The 20,418-nt window shown below is 34.0% G+C and overlaps 1 protein-coding gene across 1 annotated transcript in view; it reads left to right on the forward strand.

Moving 5' to 3' along the window:
• LOC126816369 (SH3 and PX domain-containing protein 2B) overlaps positions 1-15,212 on the forward strand; it is a 23,286-nt gene extending 8,074 nt beyond the window's left edge. The window contains exons 2-11 of the mRNA XM_050542813.2: positions 2,315-2,395; positions 4,567-4,642; positions 5,109-5,185; positions 5,521-5,618; positions 6,641-6,795; positions 9,253-9,363; positions 9,781-9,898; positions 10,753-11,041; positions 11,713-11,826; positions 12,617-15,212. Of these exons, the coding sequence (XP_050398770.1) occupies positions 2,315-2,395; positions 4,567-4,642; positions 5,109-5,185; positions 5,521-5,618; positions 6,641-6,795; positions 9,253-9,363; positions 9,781-9,898; positions 10,753-11,041; positions 11,713-11,826; positions 12,617-14,500 (3,003 nt within the window). The 3' untranslated portion in view covers positions 14,501-15,212. The remainder of the gene's footprint in view (positions 1-2,314; positions 2,396-4,566; positions 4,643-5,108; positions 5,186-5,520; positions 5,619-6,640; positions 6,796-9,252; positions 9,364-9,780; positions 9,899-10,752; positions 11,042-11,712; positions 11,827-12,616) is intronic.
• The last annotated feature ends 5,206 nt before the right edge of the window (positions 15,213-20,418 follow it).

Genomic DNA, 20,418 nt, shown 5'->3' on the forward strand with positions numbered 1-20,418 from the left:
GTACATGTATGTTTTTGTAGGTTTACACACCAGCTCTTGATGGACAAGTTCAAAAGTTTTCTCTTCTTTTTGAAGCGTTTTATTGTATAGAGGGTGTACTTATAACAAGTTCTTGTTGTGTTTTTTCTTCTATTCTCTAGATTATATAGACTAGAGGTAGAGATAGGGTGATGGTCAAAATACAATATTGTAGATCAACATTTGAGTATAGACACAGCCATACGTTAATTAGTTGACTGTCTGTCAAGAAACGAAGGTGTCACAAGTTTGACCCATGGCTAAAATAAACATCACCTGTTGTAGCCATTTTATTGTAGTTTTTTTTTTAGACTTGAAGGACATCTTTAACAAGCACAAATTTGATTAGATCTGATTAGGCCTTTACATTCATTTATTTGAATGTAGTGTTTGAAGTATTTGACATCACTTGATGGATTCACTTCATCATTTAAATTAACGATATACACACATGACTAATTAGTATGATGTGCCAAAAAGACATACTGTGCTCTTTAATTCAATTTCAGACCTATGTTATGCCCAGTCAGTGGCACATTTGATTCAAAATATTTGCAAACCTTTCCCATATATTTATCAAGAGAGGAATCCGCGTAACCAGAGATGAACTGTCAGAGGTGCTGCCTCTGGGGCTGACATGGGAATGCATGCCTAGTTATTTGGATTGGACAACAAAATGATGTCCACCTGTGTAAACATTGAGAGAAACACTGTCGCCCGGACAATGTTCTCCAACTCATGCTGCACATGTAACCGTAGAAATATGAATTACATTATGTTAGCCTCAAAATGGCCAGAGTTTTGTGTATTCAAATTAAAATATAAACATGTTGGAATGAAAATTAAAGATATCCAATATATAAACTGCATATCTAATAAAGTTATATAAGTTGGTGAAATGAACACGATAGATATTATATGTACATAGGTAATTGTGGATGTTTAATGTAATTATCATTGATTAATGTTGATTAATTACCTGTAATTAGTTTAACTAGTTTGATTATTAATTATCAGTTGTCACTTGTTATGAATCATCTTTTTTGTAAAATGTATCACTTCAGCATTAAGAAATAAAAAAGGTTAAACTATGTAATAAATGTGGAATAGAGCGGAATGTCTTTAAGTAAAGTCTTTAGTCTTGTTTTGATAAATTAGTACTTGAGACAGTTTTTCTGGTATACCCTTTGTTAGAGTTTTTCTGGTATACCCTTTGTTATGAACCAACTCAAAAAGGGAACCTTTTCGGGTTAAAATTTTTTTCTTGGGAGTTCTCCCATTAGACCATCAAAAACTTTTCGGAAAAGATCTATTTGCCCTTCTATTTTACCAGATTTTGTAAATATTTTGTACTTTTTCATTTAATTCACATTTTTTATGTGAAGATAATAATTTTGGATTATGTTGACTAAATGCGTTATCCTGAATCCAGTGTCTGCTTAAGATTTAAGTAAGGTGTTACATGTCATTCGTCAAGTATTGAGCAAATACATTTAATGGCCTTGCATAATGAGAGTTCAGTATCCTGCTGGAATTCGTTTCAGAATATTTCAAGAATAATTTGGAAATCATTTGCCAATGTATATGCCCTGCAGTATATAATTAAAAAATTTCTGTGCATATTCAGCTATTAATAGTATTAATGATCATTATCTCAACTTTGTATACATAGTAAAAATTAAGACTAAAAATTGAATTTTCCAATTGTACAAGTACTTTCTTTCAGGTCTTTCTTTAAGCCATAAATGTTATATAAATTATTAGTTAGACATTTTAAATTAACTTACCAAGACCATAATCAATCCTTGATGCCATCGGATGGCTGCGATATATAAGTAGATTTAAATACATTTTGCGCTTGGTGCTGTTACCGTAAAAATGGATAATCAAGACTTTATTTATTATCGTATCAACGGTAGTAATGACAATCAAGGCTAGCCTATAATTGTATCGTTGATATCCAGACTCAGAGTGAAGTAACTGGACTGAAATTTTCATCAGATTCTCTTTTCATTATCTATTATAGCGAGAACTGTCAGCTCTTTATCTCATCTTACCTAAAGCCGCTTTAAAGAGTCCCTCCCAAATAAATATTTCAATGAATAAAAGTGGCTAATTTGGGTAAACAAAACAGGAAAGCAACTACGGACAGAGCTCATATTAAATGAAAACAATCATATGACAGGGGAAGTAGTTCAGTTTTTCTGATACTAAGCAGATTCATAATATATTTCCTCACCTCATCTGCTTTAGGGCTCTCTTTCAATTTTATAAAATTTTCAATATTGTATTTCAGGTTTATGTAATGAGAGTTAGTTGGTCTGATGGTGGAACATATATTATATATAGACGTTATAGTAGATTATTTGACTTACAGGTATGTAATATTAATCTGATAATCGCTATAGATATAAATGATTATACACATTGAGCAATATATAAGTTTATTTAGGTTAGAATATTTAAAGAGGCAATAGCACTAGTTCTTCAGTTGATAAAAAACATGATTTACATTTGTACATGTACATGTACCTGTAGATTGTATGCAAAATTGGTGCCAAATGATAGCTGAGATTTTACAGAGTTTTTAAATTTCAATTTAGGGGGTGAATATATTGTTTTTAGTGGTTTTAAGAAAGTTTAATGATGCTTGTTAAATAATACCCTGCTTGTACATTTAACACATGTAAATTGGTGAATCTAGGGTTATTTGAACATAGATATTTATCAAAATGAATTACATTTATTTTCTTGTTGAGTGTGATAATACCCTTTAAACATATGTTCACTTTGCAAATATTTAAAAATGTCATATAAATATATTATGTATGATGAAATTATGTTACAGTATAAACAATAAATGTCTATATATATAATACCTGTTGTAACAGAGTACAGTTTATAATATAATTCTGTTTACAATGGGAAAAAATAAATAGAGACGCCAAACACAAACAGAATCTTTTGGGATCAGATAAAATCAGTTTTGTCCTTGAAGTTAAGTTCCCTTGAGAATGTTTTCTATTTCGCTTTAATCCTCAAACTTGTTTGTGGGTACAAAAGTGGGGAGGTACATGTAGAATAAAAGGCATAAAGCTGTTTCATAATTTTATTTTGAAGGCTGTTGAATTCCTTTATGGTTATCTATAAACGATATACCGGTACCATATTTGACATAATAACCACCTGACTCCTGTAAATGCCTGCTAACTGTTTTTTTCTTTAAATTGTAATAAGTAATATGACTCACCTATCAAATAAGCCATACAACTTTCATTACAGTAAAACAACAAGGGTTTGTAATAAGGGCCCCCTTATTAAACTGAACAATTTTATAAGTCCATATCCCCACTCATCTTTTCATGTTAAGATAACATCAATGTTGATTTAAATTAACCGATAAGTCGTGTTTGCAATGTCAAAGACTGTGGATGATATTGAGTTGACGACTTGCCTCCTTTAAACTACTTCAAGAAGATGTTTGTTATCACAAAATGACCTATTTTGTATCTTTAGAACAACAATAAAATAAATGTAGATTAAAATATTATAAATTTTAATAATTGTGTCCATGTATTCATGTGGCAATTCACCTTTTATTGTCCAAAATTTTCAGCTAGGATTCTCCAGTCATTATTAAGCAATTTTTTGATAAATTGAATTATCAGATGAAAATTGTTTATTTCAACTGAGAGATGTTTTAACTAAGATTTTCTAATCTCTATCAAGAACATTTGAATAATAAATTAAATTTGTTTTTTGCCTGAGAGAGATCGAGAGGAACAGGGTTTAACTTCCACTCGATACAAACTAGTTTATTGCTAAATCTGATTAAAACACTTGTCTTTACTACACTAGGATCTGGAATAGTTCTTATATAATCCACATTCTTGATGATGTTATGGATTAGCCAATGAAACGATCTGTTACGGCAAGTTCTTGGCGTGCTATGCGCAGAACTGTGGGTGTTCTACTAGAAACATCAACGTTGATTGGTTAATCAAATGTCTGACGTCATAAGTCAAAAGCCGCTTGTATGACCCCTGATGTGACCTCCCATTACAACTGATCAGATCTTCATGCAGTGGAGGCCATCGAAAGTATAACGAAATATAGATCTGTATTTTAATCAGATTGGTTTCTATGTGTCACATACATGTCTGGGATCGAAACCGCCACACTGAAGCGTTCATATCAGACCAATCATAAAAGAGATAGGAATATTGCTCAGTGTAGCTATTTCTACATGAAGTGATTCAGACCATCAAATCGGTGACAATAAGGGTTTCAACACTATGAGAGCCATACTTATTAAATGGAATCGATTTGAATGAGTTTGAATGTCTCTTCGACACTTTCCTTAAGTTTTTCTCAGCGAGTTCTTATTGAAACTGGCTCAAAGTGTGACCCAGATATTGGTTATGTAGAAGTACCTTGTACCCTTCCTTTGTTTACAAATATTCTCAAGTAGATTACCAGATAGTACATCATACTAGCCTAACTATCAAATACATAATTATTGGAGCATCTGTCATCTTGTAATTTCAGAGTGCTTTATTAGATAAATTTCCTATAGAAGCTGGTTCAGTAGATCCAGAAGCTAGAATTATACCTTTCATACCAGGTAAGAGTTTTAAGTGGCCAGCAAGGGTCATACACAAGGCAGGATATGTTTATACATATACTTGCTGTATGTAGAATCATTATAGATGCCACTTTCCATTTGAGGTATAAAATCTTGATGTTGCAATTCGATGGGAATATTTCAAATTTGAAACAGTGGTGTCATTAAAGATTTATTTCAATTTGAGAAATCTTTGTGGTGTCAAATTGTTTTGAAAGTAATAGTATATTTAAATAAAACAATTAAATACAAAATTACAACAATTTCTTTTCTTATACATATGTGAACTCATTGAATGTGGGGTTGAAATCATATGTTTGATAAGGAATACATCACAGTAAAAACCCACTTGGAAGTTCCTTAGAGATGTACTGGATTCTGTGTTGGGTTGTGGAGGCTCCATAAAAATTACATCCAGAAAATGGAGCATAAAATTTAATTTTGAATGTTCTGGGTCTTTTTAAAGGTAAAATTATATTTGGACGAAGTCATATTCGTGATGTAGCTGTGAAAAGATTAGGACCAATTGATGAATATTGTAAAGTAAGTTATGGGTATCATCAACATTTTATTTCTAACTATTTTAGGTGAACACTATTTAAAATTGATTTCGAAGATATTATAAGGAGAGGCATGGATGTCTGGTATTAAAACAAAGGTAGAACATGAAACTCCAGAAACAAATTCTTGGGGAAGGCTTCCACAAATTTTTCAGAAATTTCCATAATGCCCCTGAAAATTTTTTATCTTTGATTTTGAATGAAGAAGAACTATAGGTTGTAATTTATACAATAATCTGTATAAGTTGTTTTCCAAATGGACGTAAAGAACATACATCCATTAAATTGAGTTTAGAATAGTTTTTATCGATATTTCAGGGTATTATAAAACTACCAGCTAAAATATCACAATGTGATGAAGTATTAGAATTTTTTGAAGTAGACCGAGATGATTTAGATCCACCCAGACTTGAAGAGTAAGTTAAATACAATGGAGTAATGCTAACCACTTATTTAAAGAATTGTATCATAAAATCAGAACTGTGTTTAAAAGGTTTTAGTTTTGAAATGATTAACAGCACTTGACATTAATGTGACTATGCAAATGGGAGTAGAATTTTAAGTAGTAAATAGCAGGATATATATTTGGTATATAGACTACAGACTTTATCTTCATGGAGCCATTATATATATAATTTACTTCCTTTATAAGTATAAAGGTCTGTGCTTGTTATTGTGTCATCATTGTCCTTCAGTTATTACATAATATAAATGCAGTTCAAAATATGAAACATTTATGAATTATTCCCTGTGAATTAGAAACGTATAAGTAGATTTTTAATCGCTTTTAATTTGATATCAGGCTTTATAGTTCAGCAATTTTATTCAATTTAGCAAAATATCTATAATAATTATACATAATTTGTTTTAATTGGTTAAAAGCTTTATATCTGAAAAAAAACCAAACCCAAACAACCCAACTCTTTTTATATACTTGTACTTTATTTATCTGTGCATTATGCATATACTGTTTCAGGAATAGTTTAGCAATTTTAGGCAATTTAAAAAAAAATATATCTATAATGTTGTTTCAATATTTCTGTAATGGTATAATGCATAGGGAAATAAGGAAAATATTTGTTGTAGATCTGGGGTTAGAGCTACAATGGGTGTAACATGACCCCCTCAGACATTACTATTTATGAGAATTCAATGTTTTTATGAAATGAAATCATGCGTATCAGGAGTATAAGGTTACTTGTATTTACAAGATGTTTCCGTCTCTTTAAGGAATACAGTTATTATGATATATTGTTCATCGTTTCGTAGCTAGATATTTGTATAGTGTGAATCATTCAGGATTTGAAATTGTAATGAACACATTTAAAATCTAGTTCTCTGTTTATTTGTGTGGCTTATAAATGTCTTATCGTGTACATAAAGTTTCTCAGTATATAAGGAGTAGTAAAAGTTTTAACAAGTGTCGACGTTATTTCAGAAAAAGTAAAAATGTGGGAAAGGAAGCTGAGAAAATTTCTCAACCAAAGAGTTTGAAACAGTATACTGTGACGTCTGATTATGAGAAACAGGATCGCGGCGAAATTGATTTAACGTCGGGGATGTTGGTTGAGGTGGTGGAAAAAAGTGAAACAGGTAACAACAAATTAAACTCAGTCATTTGTAACTCAGTTAATTGAAACTCAGTTAATTGAATCATAGTTTTAGCTGTTAGTGCTAACTGTCCTTTGTCAAATTTTATTTACTTCATGTACATACATGTAGGCATTATTGTTGGTTTAAACTCACAATTCAGTTTTAATTCAAATGTGAATAGAATTATCTGTGTCAGCGTTGAATTTAATAGAAGGGGGAAATTACCATAACAACAAGGAAATTTGAACGAGAGCCACAGCCATTGATGTTCGTTTATATTTTATTCATTGTCCTATATTAAAATAGTTCAAAAATCCAGTCCAAAATTCAGACCATTTTGACTTTAATTAACAAATTAAGAGACTAGATGTATCATTGTCACTATTTATCTACAAACCATTTGGTTGTAAACACTAAGACTGTTTGAATACATAATAAGACAGATGTTAATAGTGACTGATAGTTTCCCCTTATAACATTACAGCCAGCACCTAAATTTTAAAATTTATCTAAATATATGATCACAATAAAAAGGGCATTTAGTATTGTTATTTCAAACTCAACCAACCAGCTAGCTATTTGATTTCAGGTCACTTGGTTCAAAGAAAAATCGTTGATGCATTTCGATAACCTTGTATCTGAGCTTTGTCTAATTCACTATTTGAAATCTAGACCACCTTATAAATATTCCCTCTAAAACTCATAAACCTAGTCCAATTATAAAACTGATTTAAGGAATTATATAGGTTTGCACGATCGAATTTAACATGCTCTCTGTAACATTTCAAACTGTGTCGAAAAATGGCTCCACCCCATCTAAAGGATATTGTTCACCCATATGTTCCAACCAGGTTCCTGCATTCTATTACTGATCAATGTTTACTGGAGACACCCAAATACAAATTGAAAACAATTGGTGCCATGTCATTTCCATATATCTCTGCAATGCTTTAGAATTCTTTACCCCTAAAACAAAGCTCTGCTGAAACATTAACTTCATTTAAATCAAACCTAAAGACCCATCTTTTCAAACATTATTTTTAAATAGGACATTGTCACGTGTGTTTTAACTTGTATGTTGTAGCCTGCTTGGAGAGAGAAAGAGAGAGAAATGAAGTTTAACATCCACTTGACACAAACTAGGTCATTTCGGGACTAATATATGGTTTAATTTTTTATTTCAATAATTTGCTTGTGCGTAGAGGTCTTTAGCAGTGGGATGACCAGGAGAAAACCCATGAGGTTGGATAGGCGACCCTACTCCTTGTCACGTACAACCGGGGATTAAAAACCACACCAGCTGACTCAATGACAGGCCTTATGATACAGCGCGCATGTACTAACCATTCGGCCATCCAACCCCCTGTAGCATGCTTGGTGTTGGGTCAGCGCTTAGAGCATTTCCCTAGTGTGATGTGGATTTTAGTACATCATAAGATGTACATCATAAGTATTATTCTGATTTAATTATTAAATAGCAACCCCTTTTTTGATCAAATTGATTAGATACAATATTTTTGAATATTGAAATGTTTAAATTTCCTAAGCATTTTTTTGATTTACGATATTATGAATTTTAAAATGTATCCAATTTTTTAGCAGTAAAAGAGATACTACATTGCATCTTTTACTATTAAGTTATGAGGATAAACCTGCTTTATTAATAATATCACATATAAACATTATGACATAACAAAGAACAAAATAATTGATTTAATTTAATTCTATTTAGTTTTTTGTTCCTCCTTAAAAGTTTAAAATTTCAACATACTTCATTTTGAACACTGTGGTGTTAAGGAAGCAATGCTGTCATTAAATCATATTATTATTCCTTTAAGTATCCATTTTATGACTGATAATTTCTTCTCATATAATTTGGATGTATACTTAGATATAGTAATATACATGTAATTACAATCAGAATTCTCAACAATCTAATTAAAATAAAGATCCATATTTAGTTTTGTTTTTTATACTTTCGATGGCCTACACTACATGTAGATCTAACAAGGCATAGTGGGAGTTCACGTTCTATGACGTCAGGTACCAAGCAAGCCACATCTGACCCGATTACGTCAGTCATTCGATTAACCAATTAGCGACCGCTATGTATTTTTTTTATCTACTTTTGCTTTGTTTTAATTTCTATTGTCGCTAATGTCTACCCACAGTTCCGCGCAAAAAAGGTCAAACGCTCGATTCAACAGACCATTTGATTGGCTGACCCCTCATTTCAAGCAGAACACGAGTTAAATAACAACGCTTCCAGATCCAAGTGTAGTAAAGACAAGTAAAATCAAAATTTTGAACTATAAAAACGAAACGAAATTGGATCTGTGTTTTAATCAGATTGAATTCTCAAAGGTGTGCATGTACATGTAAATCTTTAAAATTGGGTACCTTGATCAAATGAAGAAGTTTTTAGTACTGTATTTAATATAATATATCATTGTATAGGTTGGTGGTTTGTTAACAGTGAAGATGCTCAGGGTTGGGTACCTAGTACATATCTACAACCAGCTGATGGTACTACAGAAACTATTTCTATTAAAGTTACTCCTGGACAAGGTTAGTTTTATTATATCACTAAAACATATTGTTTTGGTGCATCAAATAAGTTTATTTTACTGAATTTACCTTACACTGGACCTGTACGTTCAGGAACACCTCAAGAGTATTTTTTCCCTGTAAATTTTACTGGGTAATTTTTTGGGTGGCTGACTTTCACGTTTTCACATACTGTCAGATTTTTATGTGGTTTCCTGGTTAAGATTTATCATGGTTTGTCAGTTATTTATTAATTGGTTAGTCTAAAAGGTAAAATAATTATATGTCCTGAAGAGTAAATTAAGTATTAAATGCTATGGTATATCACTTTATTACAACATGCTAATATTACATCCAAATATTATAAAATGATCCAAAGTCACAGAACAACATCATTATGACAGATGAGCCCACTATATGTTTTATTATGAATTTCAGAAGAGAAATATATTTGTATAGAGAAGTTTGAGTCTGGTGGAGATGATGAGATAAGTTTAGAGAAGGGATCAGTTGTTGAAGTTTTAGAGAAAAATCTCGAAGGCTGGTGGTTTATAAGGTTTGTATTTTATCATTGACATATTAAAAAAAGATGAAATAAAAGAAAGATGTTGTTATTTATTGATTGATTGTATATTATGTGAATGGTATAATGACTGAAAATAGTATTTCGTCTTTAGTGCCCAAAGGATTAAAAAAAAATGACAGACAAGGAAAGACTTGTTATTGATATGCATATTCTACACATATTTCATAAAATCTTACTGTAATTATGGAATATTGAAATTTTGTGAATTGTTGGTCATTCACATGTGATTAGCAAGACCCTCATCAGCATCTTTAAGGTGTGGTCAGGACTTAGGTAAGCCTGGCTAGGCAGTTTAGTCCCTGAATTAAGATGCACAATTTTGCGTTTTTCTACAAGTCATTCGTTTGGCATTATGTTAATAGATAATCCAATGCATGATCCATGATCCAACCGTTTTCTAACAAATATTGCCCCTATTTCACATATTATCATTCATGAAACCATGCCAGACTAAACTGTTAAGTTGATTTACACTACTGGAACAAACATACACAAGGTTTTATGTGGGTGTGTGGGCAATGCAAGGGGGATAATTCCAACTGCCAAGGATTCATTTATGTGAATTACTAATGTGTACACAGGACATCTGTTCTCCCTCCCATCTGAAGAACAAAACATACAGGAACCACTCCTGATTGAAAAATCCTGATGGTTCTTCCAGACCTATGCCAGGATTCGAAACTTGGACATTCAGGCTGTGTCAAAGGTGATACACATAAAGAATAAAAGATTATTTTGAACAAAAGAAGAATTGGATTGTGCTTAGGAAAAGAGCTCTTCTTGTTCTTTATAAAGTCAATAATTATTATTATTATTTATTGAAGGCATAACGGTAATGAAGGTTTTGCACCGGCAACTTATCTAATGAAAACTGAAGATGAATTTGTGAAAAGTTTGGCACATCGAAAATCAACAGATGTACAAATAATACAAAATCTTGCAGACATTAGTAATATAATGAAGAATAAAGATGCATCTGATGATGATACTGATGATGTTACTGAGAAATCTACTGGTCCTGCAGGAGATACTTATACCAAGATACAACATAGAAGTCGTTCTTTAGAACGTGGTGGCAATATTAAACCACCACCAAGACAGAATAGTAGAATTGTAAGTATAACAAACCCACACCCACTTTTAATGTGGATGTATTTTGTCGTCAGCTTCGTCGTCTGAATTTATCATGGACTCTATAAGAAATACATTTTTCAAAATACACACCCCATTTTCATGTTCAAATTCATGAATTTTTGTGAATATTTTTATTACTTATGATTTGAGGGGATATTGTTCATTATCTAGTGTATCAGGAAGAATCCTAACACGTTTTGTTGAGTTATCTTTCCAATCAAATTGGTTGGATAATTAATTGTGTCTAATGGGGACCTCTATAGATATTCAGAATTCTTTTATTGTGCATCAAAGAGTCATTCCGCTGTTTATGTTCTGATTTCTGAAATCTTGTAAACATCATACACTTCAGTGTTCTATTCAGTCGAGTAACATTTCAAGAATTTTCTAGTTATAAATTTTAAACATGTCTTACAGAGTTATCTTTCCATTGACACTTTGTTAAAACTTGCTCTATGGTATTTGTTGACATTGATTTCTTCCCCCACCCAATATTTTTCCTGCACACATTAGTCTTTAGAAGTGAGAGGTACAGGTGGATGAATATTGAAATTACACTTTGTCATTATTAGAGCCGATTAAGACATGTACTCAGTTTTTCTGCTTTTTGTCATGTGCATAATATGTTAATTTTTATAAACTTATTTCAGAGTATAAAAGGGGCAACAAGTTTAGTATCTAAAAGTAGTCATTATGTAACAATAGCAGAATTTGAAGATACAGTTGGTGATGGTATCAGTTTTAAAGAAGGACAAGTAGTTGAAGTAAGTTCTTTAAAAACATAATATTTCAAAAATATATATTAATATAGATCAATCCTCACACTGCTTAAGTCCTTTCTATTGATTTCATGTCGTATTCCTTACTATTAATGAATGGCTGAAAGGTATCTAATTTCTGTTGATGAACATCAAGTTTACAATGGTATCTAACAAAGGTTTATTGTTTTAATCTTCTTGATGACACTTTATATTAGTTTAAATAAGGAAAATGAAGAGTGGCACATTGAGGCTTTTAAATTAAAAATTACTATATTTTTGTGTTATAAAATGTATTCAAGCTTTATGTTCTGAACATTAAAGGAGCCACAATGGCTCAGTGAGGTCGTCCCAGGTTTGAGTAAAACAAAGGGTCTGGCAAAAAACAGTACAGCATCTAGTAGTTTGGATGGGACTTAACACCAAGTTCTTTTGTACACATTGGCATGCATGTAAAAGAACCCTTGACAGTTGGAAATAGAAATAAGGTCCGTCTTAATTAGTCCAGTTGCTGCAGAAAAGTAGAAAGTTACACCCAATTTCATTTCTGTACATCAAAGGGAGATAACTTTAAAAGGCATAAATGTGTCATTCTACTCTACATTTGTATCAGTGATGTGATTTTTTTCTCCCACAATGAAACCCATTGATTAGAAAATATGTTATATACACAGTCACAGAAATGAAATGAAATGGGGTTTAACATCCTACTGTTTTGCATCGACTGGGCTAATGTAGACAGTTACAAGTCTGACATTAATGAAATTATTACACATAAAAATCAAATATATTTTAGGTAAAAGAGAAGAATGAAAGTGGTTGGTGGTTTGTTACAATAGATAATAAAGAAGGTTGGGTTCCATCTTCCTATATACAATCACAATCAAATACAGATAGTGGTATTCATGAAGAAGTCTATTCAACAATAGAGGATGAAGCTGTGTTTAATGATGATTGGTCAGATGATGAGGAATTTGACCAGTCAGATGATGGAGTGGAAATGAGAAAGTCATCAAAAAAGAAACGAAATAATTTAGCTGAAAGTTTAATGAATCAATTACGGAAACGTAAGAGTAGCACAGATACAGATGTTAAGTCTGTATCTAACAGCGAAAACAATCAATCAAACATCAGTTCACAAGTCCCTCCCACAGCACCTCCGAAACCTGGCAGAGAAAACATGGGTGTGAAACCAAATGGGTTTAATGCATTGCTAGAATCTGGTCAAGGACTGGCTAATATTTTAAAAAGTAAATTTGAAAGTCGGGGTACATCACAAAATGAACCCGAAGATTTAAATTCCAGAAACAGTGATACTAAAACTACACCACCAATCAAACCAATCTTTCCTCCTAAAAATTCATCATCAGATATCAAACCAGTTTTACCCAGCAGATTTCTGAAACCAGACGTACGTTCCTCACATTCAGATGGGTTGAAAGTTATTTCATTAAATGGTGATAAGCCCAAACCGCCGACTTTATCCAAACCCAGTCCTCCTACGAAACCTGGCCTGAAGCCAACACCTCCCAGCAGTAAACCAGCCTTACCTTCAAACAAACCAACTATATCAGCAAAACCATCCATACCAGCTAAACCCAGCCTTGCAAAACCCAATATTTCTCAGAAACCAGCGTTACCAGCCAAGCAACCAGTAGTGTCCAACTCAGGAGCAAACAATTTCAGAGAAAATAAAACTGGACCTCCTAAATTGCCATCAAAACTGCTTTCTTCAAAAGCTTCTGATGATAATAATAACCATGATAAAAAACGTGATTCTGAGGTTGGGGCATCTGTACAAGGCTTAGCTGCAGCCCTCCAATCAAAATTTGAAAATAAAAGTAGTAGTCCCCCTAAATTACCTAGTAAACCGAATATCCCAGTTAAAAAGTCCAACGAACCAAATCGGACTTCCAGAGGAACAACGGAACCAGATTTACCGAAGGCAAATGTTGGCAATCTAGTGAATGCATTAAGTGGAAAATTGAACTTCGGTGGTAACCGCTTATCAAGTAATGTTTCCGATGAGGATAGTACCATTCCTAAAAGTAGATCCTGCAATAATCTGTTAAGTAGTCATAGTAACGGCAACTCGAATAATACAATGATTAAAAGTCAAAGTAACACCAATTTAAGTGATAGTCATAATAACATTTCTAAAAATAATGATATATTTGTGGTTGAACAGCCCTTTCAGGGTGAAACAAAAGAAGAAATCAGCATTTATCAAGGTGATGAGGTGAAAGTCATTGAACAGACGGACAGTGGTTGGTGGCTTGTATCTTTAAATGGCCGACAAGGGTGGGTTCCATCAGCTTATCTTGTTGAAAAACGGAAAAAGGTTTCAATCCCACCTGTTCCTCCTCACGGTAGAATAAGTTCAAGTGGACAAGACCAAAGGGTCTCGTACCCAAAGAAAACTGTATATAAAACTTGTGCTTTGTTTACAGCAGAAAATACTGGGGAATTGGGTTTTGATGAAGGAGAAATTGTCGATGAAGTAATTGATAAAACAGATGCTGATTGGTGGTTGATCAGAATAGGGAATGAAGAAGGGTGGGCACCTCAGGCTTTTCTAGAAAAGGTAGAAATTGAAGACAAGCGAGCATCTTTTGGTGGTAGTAAACCTGCAACTCCAAAAGTCAAACCAAATTTTAAACAAATAACAAATGTGAGATAACGGAATTCAGAATCAATCCCAACAACATTTTAATTTATGGGTAAAAGTTCTCATCTATCTTATCCTTCCAAATTATTATTATGATTGATTACTATATAATCCTTATATAATATTATTTTATCAAAATTAGGTGTGATATTTTCTCATTTTTAAAAGTACATGTATTTTGTTTTTCATAACTTGATAAAACTTCTTTTAAACTACATTATTGCACTTGTGTTAATATTAATATTCCTCTAAACTTCCTTATGAAAAATATTATAAATACATTGATAAGTTGTCTTTTAATCAAAAGCTTCTTATTCAGCTATATATTATGTAAATGCAACATATTATGCATTTAGTCAGGTATAAAACTATGTAAAATTGTCTTATTTGAAAACTGTGTGCTAGTCATAGATGGTTCGGTTTCATTATTGTTAAACATTAATAATTCATCCTCTTCATTTCTATTGACTTTTTGCATTAATGTTATAGACACAGCTCTATAAAGCCTTGTACATTTTTTCTATCATGGATATAATTATTTTAATAACTATTTATATGGTCCTGTTACCTATATTATATACTGTATATATGCTGATCATTTCTTATCGTATATTGTGTATATAAAATCTAGTATTTTTACTATCATTTGTTTTATCTGTTACTTATTGTTTATTTATAATACTTGTTATTACTACAATATATGTAAATAAACTCTTGCCTTAAATATTTGTTATTTTTAGTAGATATTAAATCATGTTCCATGAAAGTGAATAATGTAGGATCTAGAACATTTGCATACATTTATTAGACTATGGCTGTGCTGTCAAAATATGTTTATAGTTTAACAGGAATGGGTTCACTCTCTCACTACATGTATAATAATTGAAGAATGACGTTTCCCTGTCAGTACTAGACTAAACAAGAATGGCGTTTCCCTGACAGTACCAGGCTATACAATAATTGAAGAATGACGTTTCCATGTCAGTAAGTTAAACAAGAATGACGTTTCCCTGTCAACCCTCAGTGTTTCGAGATAAGCAGGGGCGCCGGGTACCAGGGTATACAAATGGTACCCTGCCCTTTCTGGGGTATACATATACCAATGCCCTAATGATGAAAGTTTTCAACCTTTTTGCTAGTCTATTTATTTTTAAACGATAGATATGTAAAAGCTTATTCTATTTTCTTGATGAAGATTGGTGTATTGAAATTAAAAAGAATTTTTTATGAGATGAATTGCTCATGATACGTAAATTGTGAATAATCAGGCTTTTGTTTCTTACATTATCATGTATTTTAAAGGGTTTTATGTTGGAATTTGTAATGCTAGAGGCCTTCTAAACAGCGTTCTCGGAATTGACAAATTTTAAAATTTTCTAGAGGTCGGGGGAAGAGACCCCCCCCCCCTCACATCTTTTGGTACTCTGGCCCTCGCGCCGTTCCGGCACCCCTAGAGATAACAGATGGTGCTTTATAGTTCCACATAGCAAAGCCCAACGAAAATCACATCGAGCCTCAATAAGCAAAATTGACTATATTTTTCATCAAAACAACAATTGATTATTGTTATTTATTGTTATTTATAATCTTTCTGCCACATCCACATACAATTTAGTATATAATTCTACCTGAAACGTGTATATAAATCATCATATTTAAAATCGAGGCGTTAAGCTGTTACTAGGAATGCCATTTTTAAACAGGAGATGTATAACGGTGCATAGAGCTTATCGGATAAAAACAACGCTTCATTAATTTAAACGCGAATTTTGTATCTAGTGTCAAGCCGCTGGCTCGCACAATGGATCACATTGATCTCTTTGAAGGGAGCGATCTAGATTACCAAACGGCTGAGATGCCGTTTGAAGATGATGCGATTATGAATATAGATTCTAATTTAATTGACGGAAATCCCTTTTCAAATGTTTGTTCAAATACTATTAATAATAATAATACTTCCGATAATGTTAATAATGATGACCGACCTATCACTGAGGGGAATTTGGGTAGAAAACGTAAATCGAATCTTTGTAATCCAAGAAACCTAGTAAATGCCGAAAGGTAACTTTTCCCAAGGGTGTAGACCCCGATATGCCTGATTTATAACCTATAGGTCTGTTAAAATGTTCTGGGGAAAAAATCTACTCATGTAAATAAGGCCAGTTTAAAAAGTGACACTAATAAATGAGCTGTCTTCAAATAATAATATACTATTCAAAAAAAGTAGGGGATATTTGATTTTGGGGGCATAATACTAAAATATGCAAATGACTACGAAAAAAGTCACTATAGAACCTAACAGAAGAAACATTTCCAGTTACATGTGACGCCCAAACGCACCAATAGCTACCGCATGGAATGCAGGTGATGCTTGGGATCATCATGGGGGTCCAACCCAAGATTTGCACGACTCTGACTTTGAATGTTACAGTCATTGTGGCATTGAATTCCAGGGTGGAAACATCAGTTTAATTGTTTTAGTGACCAGAAAACAAATTTTGATATGCGTCGGCTTACCCAAAATGAAAGGTTACGTGCCCTTGGCATGCTACAGATCGGCACAACACAGGCGGTTGTGGCGCGGACGATGAATGTTTCTCAGTCTGTCATAAGCAGGCTATGGTCCAGATACCGTGATACACAATCTGTACAGGACAGACCACGCTCAGGTCGACCAAGGGCGACAACTCAAGCCCAGGATCGATTTATCCGTACCTTGGCCTTGAGAAATCGTGCCATCACAGCAAATCAGATCAGCGCTCGTCTTCAAACAGACACTGGTGTGAGAGTGAGTGGCCAGAGGATTCGGAATCGACTGCATAGGGGTCACCTTCGCGCCCGACGTCCTCGCGTAATCCCTTGTTTGAGAGATCATCACATTCAGGCAAGACGTCGTTGGTGTAGGGATCGTCAACACTGGGATAATCGACGCTGGAGCAATGTGATGTTTTCAGATGAGTCAAGGTTCACTGTTGATTTTTTGGACAGACGTAGGAGGGTGTGGCGTCGTCGAAACGAGCGCTTCCAAGACGTTAACGTCATCAGACATGATCGATTTGGGGGTGGTTCTGTTATGGTGTGGGGAGGCATCACTGTTGCTGGAAGAACGGCTTTACATGTTGTTGCAGGGCGTGTTACAGGCCAGTACTACCGGGACAACATCTTGGTAGTCCATGTTGTGCCGTTCACACGACGTCATGGCCGCCGTTTCATCTTCCAGGATGACAACGCAAGATGTCACAGGGCCAGGATCGTTACAGGTTACCTCCAACAACAGAACATCACCACATTACCTTGGCCAGCACTGAGTCCCGACCTCTCCCCCATCGAGCATGTCTGGGACATGCTTGGACAGAGGTTACGTCAACGTCAACAACGTCCTGCCAATGTCCAAGAACTTGCTGCTGCGTTGCAACAGGAATGGGACAATCTGGACCAAAATGACCTTAGACGTCTCATTAGGAGTATGCCACGTCGGATCAATGCTTGTTTGGCAAACAGAGGAGGATTTACCCGTTACTGACTTGGTTGTGATGCTGTGGTAACTTTGCTGTTTGACCCCGGGTATCATTTTACCCTTATAATGGTCAGTCTGTGCCTTACTTAGTCTAACGATCATTTGGAATAAATCGATGAATGTGAACTTCATTTCATTTTGTCATTTGTTTCTTCGTCAGTTTCATTAGGTGACTTTAATAACACTTAAAAATCAAATATCCCCTACTTTTTTTGAATAGTATAGAACTAATAGCAATAAGCCCCCAACTGCAAGGAAAACAAATTCTAAGGTAGCTTCCTTCTTTGATATTATACCGGCATGTAATCAAAATGTTGAAGGCACATCATTTAAACGACCTTCTGTTCCGTCTTCTACTTTTTATTCCGAATCGTAGTTTTAATGCTGGAAATATAAATGAGAATAACAGTGTACCGGTTGATCGCGCTGATTTTAGTTTTATTGCGGCAACAATCTGTTGACAATTTAGTCTGGTCAAATAGTAATTTTATAAAGTCGGATCAATAAAATCATAAGCCTGTTAATGTCAATAATCCCCAAGTAGAACAGTATACATGTAGCAAAGAATCAGTTAACATGATGAAACGGTAACCCCGTTTAATGATGAAGACAATTTTGATAACGAGCCAGTCTTGGATATCATGAACCCCCAAGAAATGTATCATGAATTCAGGGATGGAAACGATAATTCCTCAGAATATGATTTTGACATTCCCAAAAATTTTCCACGGGGATGATATCGCTGGTAATCCAGTTTCTGATTAGTCAATGTTTCTACTCTGAAAAAGTTGAGATCGATAAACTGGTGTCAAAATACCCCATTCCAGAGAACTGTCAAAGGTTAAATGCACCCATGACTGATACTGATATTTCGCATATTTTACCCAGGAATGCACAGGCACAGGATTACTCTCTCTTGCAGGGCCACGGCCAATTCTTGCAGTGTTGTCGGTTGACGTTGACGATCAAATGAAACGTAACACACTAAAGCAAAGATACGCTAAACAGTAAATCTTATGCAAGAACCGATAGAAAATACAAACATGGATAGATAAACCAGCACGCGGCAGTTTTCATCAACTCGTCCTTGAAGTGTCAAATTTGACAATGAACCCCTCCCACGTGTATGGTGCTATTATTGCGTGTCGCATGTGCATCTAGTGTGACAATACAGCCATATCATACATTAATAGTCTGGGGGGTTCCGTGGACGCTTTATTTGATTTGACCAAGGTCATATGGTCATGGTGTAGGGATCGAGGTATTTTTCTGTCCACAAAATACATTCCTGGCAAAAGTAATATCATGGCTAACCAATTTTCACGTGATTTTTCAGATTCAACAGAATGGAAATTAAACGAATTTGTCTTCCAGAAAATTTGTAACAGGCTTTTCACGCCAGATATTGATTTATTTGCATCTAAATATAATGCTCAATTACCAGTTTAAGACAAAATAAACACTTTACCATTCAACACGAATCGTTTCAGTGCCATTGGTAACAAGGGGCCCGAAGAACAAGGCTAGACATATTCCACAAGAAATGTAAAACGGCGACGCCATAATCTTATCTGGAGAGCATGTGCAATAAATATTATCGGTGTAGACTGGAATAACAAGACGCTAGAGATTGCCATTCGATTGAGACTTCTGGCGTATTTCGAAAAACATAACTGATTAGAAATTCTAGTAAAACTTAAACGATTGAATGTAAATCAGTTTATACACATTCATATTACATTATTATATGCGTTGCGACCCATTTGTGTCAAATTCTAGGTCCCAAATAATATTAGCGATTTAGCTCCTTTAATATCTCACCCATTACGTCTTCCCGCACGAAAAGATCTTTCGAGGTTACCAGTAAGCAACACTTTACACCCTCTAGGGGGGGGGGGGGGTAGAGATTATTTTTAACCGCTTGCCTTATATCCGGCAATTTCTCTCTAATAAAGGATTATCAAGCGAATCTATCGCAAGTATCCTGGTATCCTGGAAACCAGGAACGTGTAGGCAATACAATCTCGCATGGAAGAAGTGGATTCTTTGAACAAATAAACAACAAGTTGATCCCTTGCATCCATCTTTAGCCCAATTTATTTATTATCTAGAGTTTTTGTCCAGAGTCTCTTCTTACAGTGTAGTTAACAGATCCGCGATCATCCAAACTTCAATATTGTTGGGTTTTGATAAACTCAAAGATCAGCCGTTGGTTGGTCGTTTCATGAAAGGCTTATTTAATAGGAAACCTCCAAAGCCCAGGTATTTATCCACTTGGGACGTCTCTGTGCTTATCAAATATCTAGCAACCTTATTTCCATTAGAGAGTCTTTCACGAAATCTTTTAACCCTCAAAACGGTAAGTTTGTTTGTGTCAGATTCTATGCTCTTTCGACCTAAATGATTTAGATGA

This window comes from Patella vulgata, chromosome 3 (assembly GCF_932274485.2).
Source record: "Patella vulgata chromosome 3, xgPatVulg1.2, whole genome shotgun sequence".
Classification (NCBI taxonomy): domain Eukaryota; kingdom Metazoa; phylum Mollusca; class Gastropoda; family Patellidae; genus Patella; species Patella vulgata.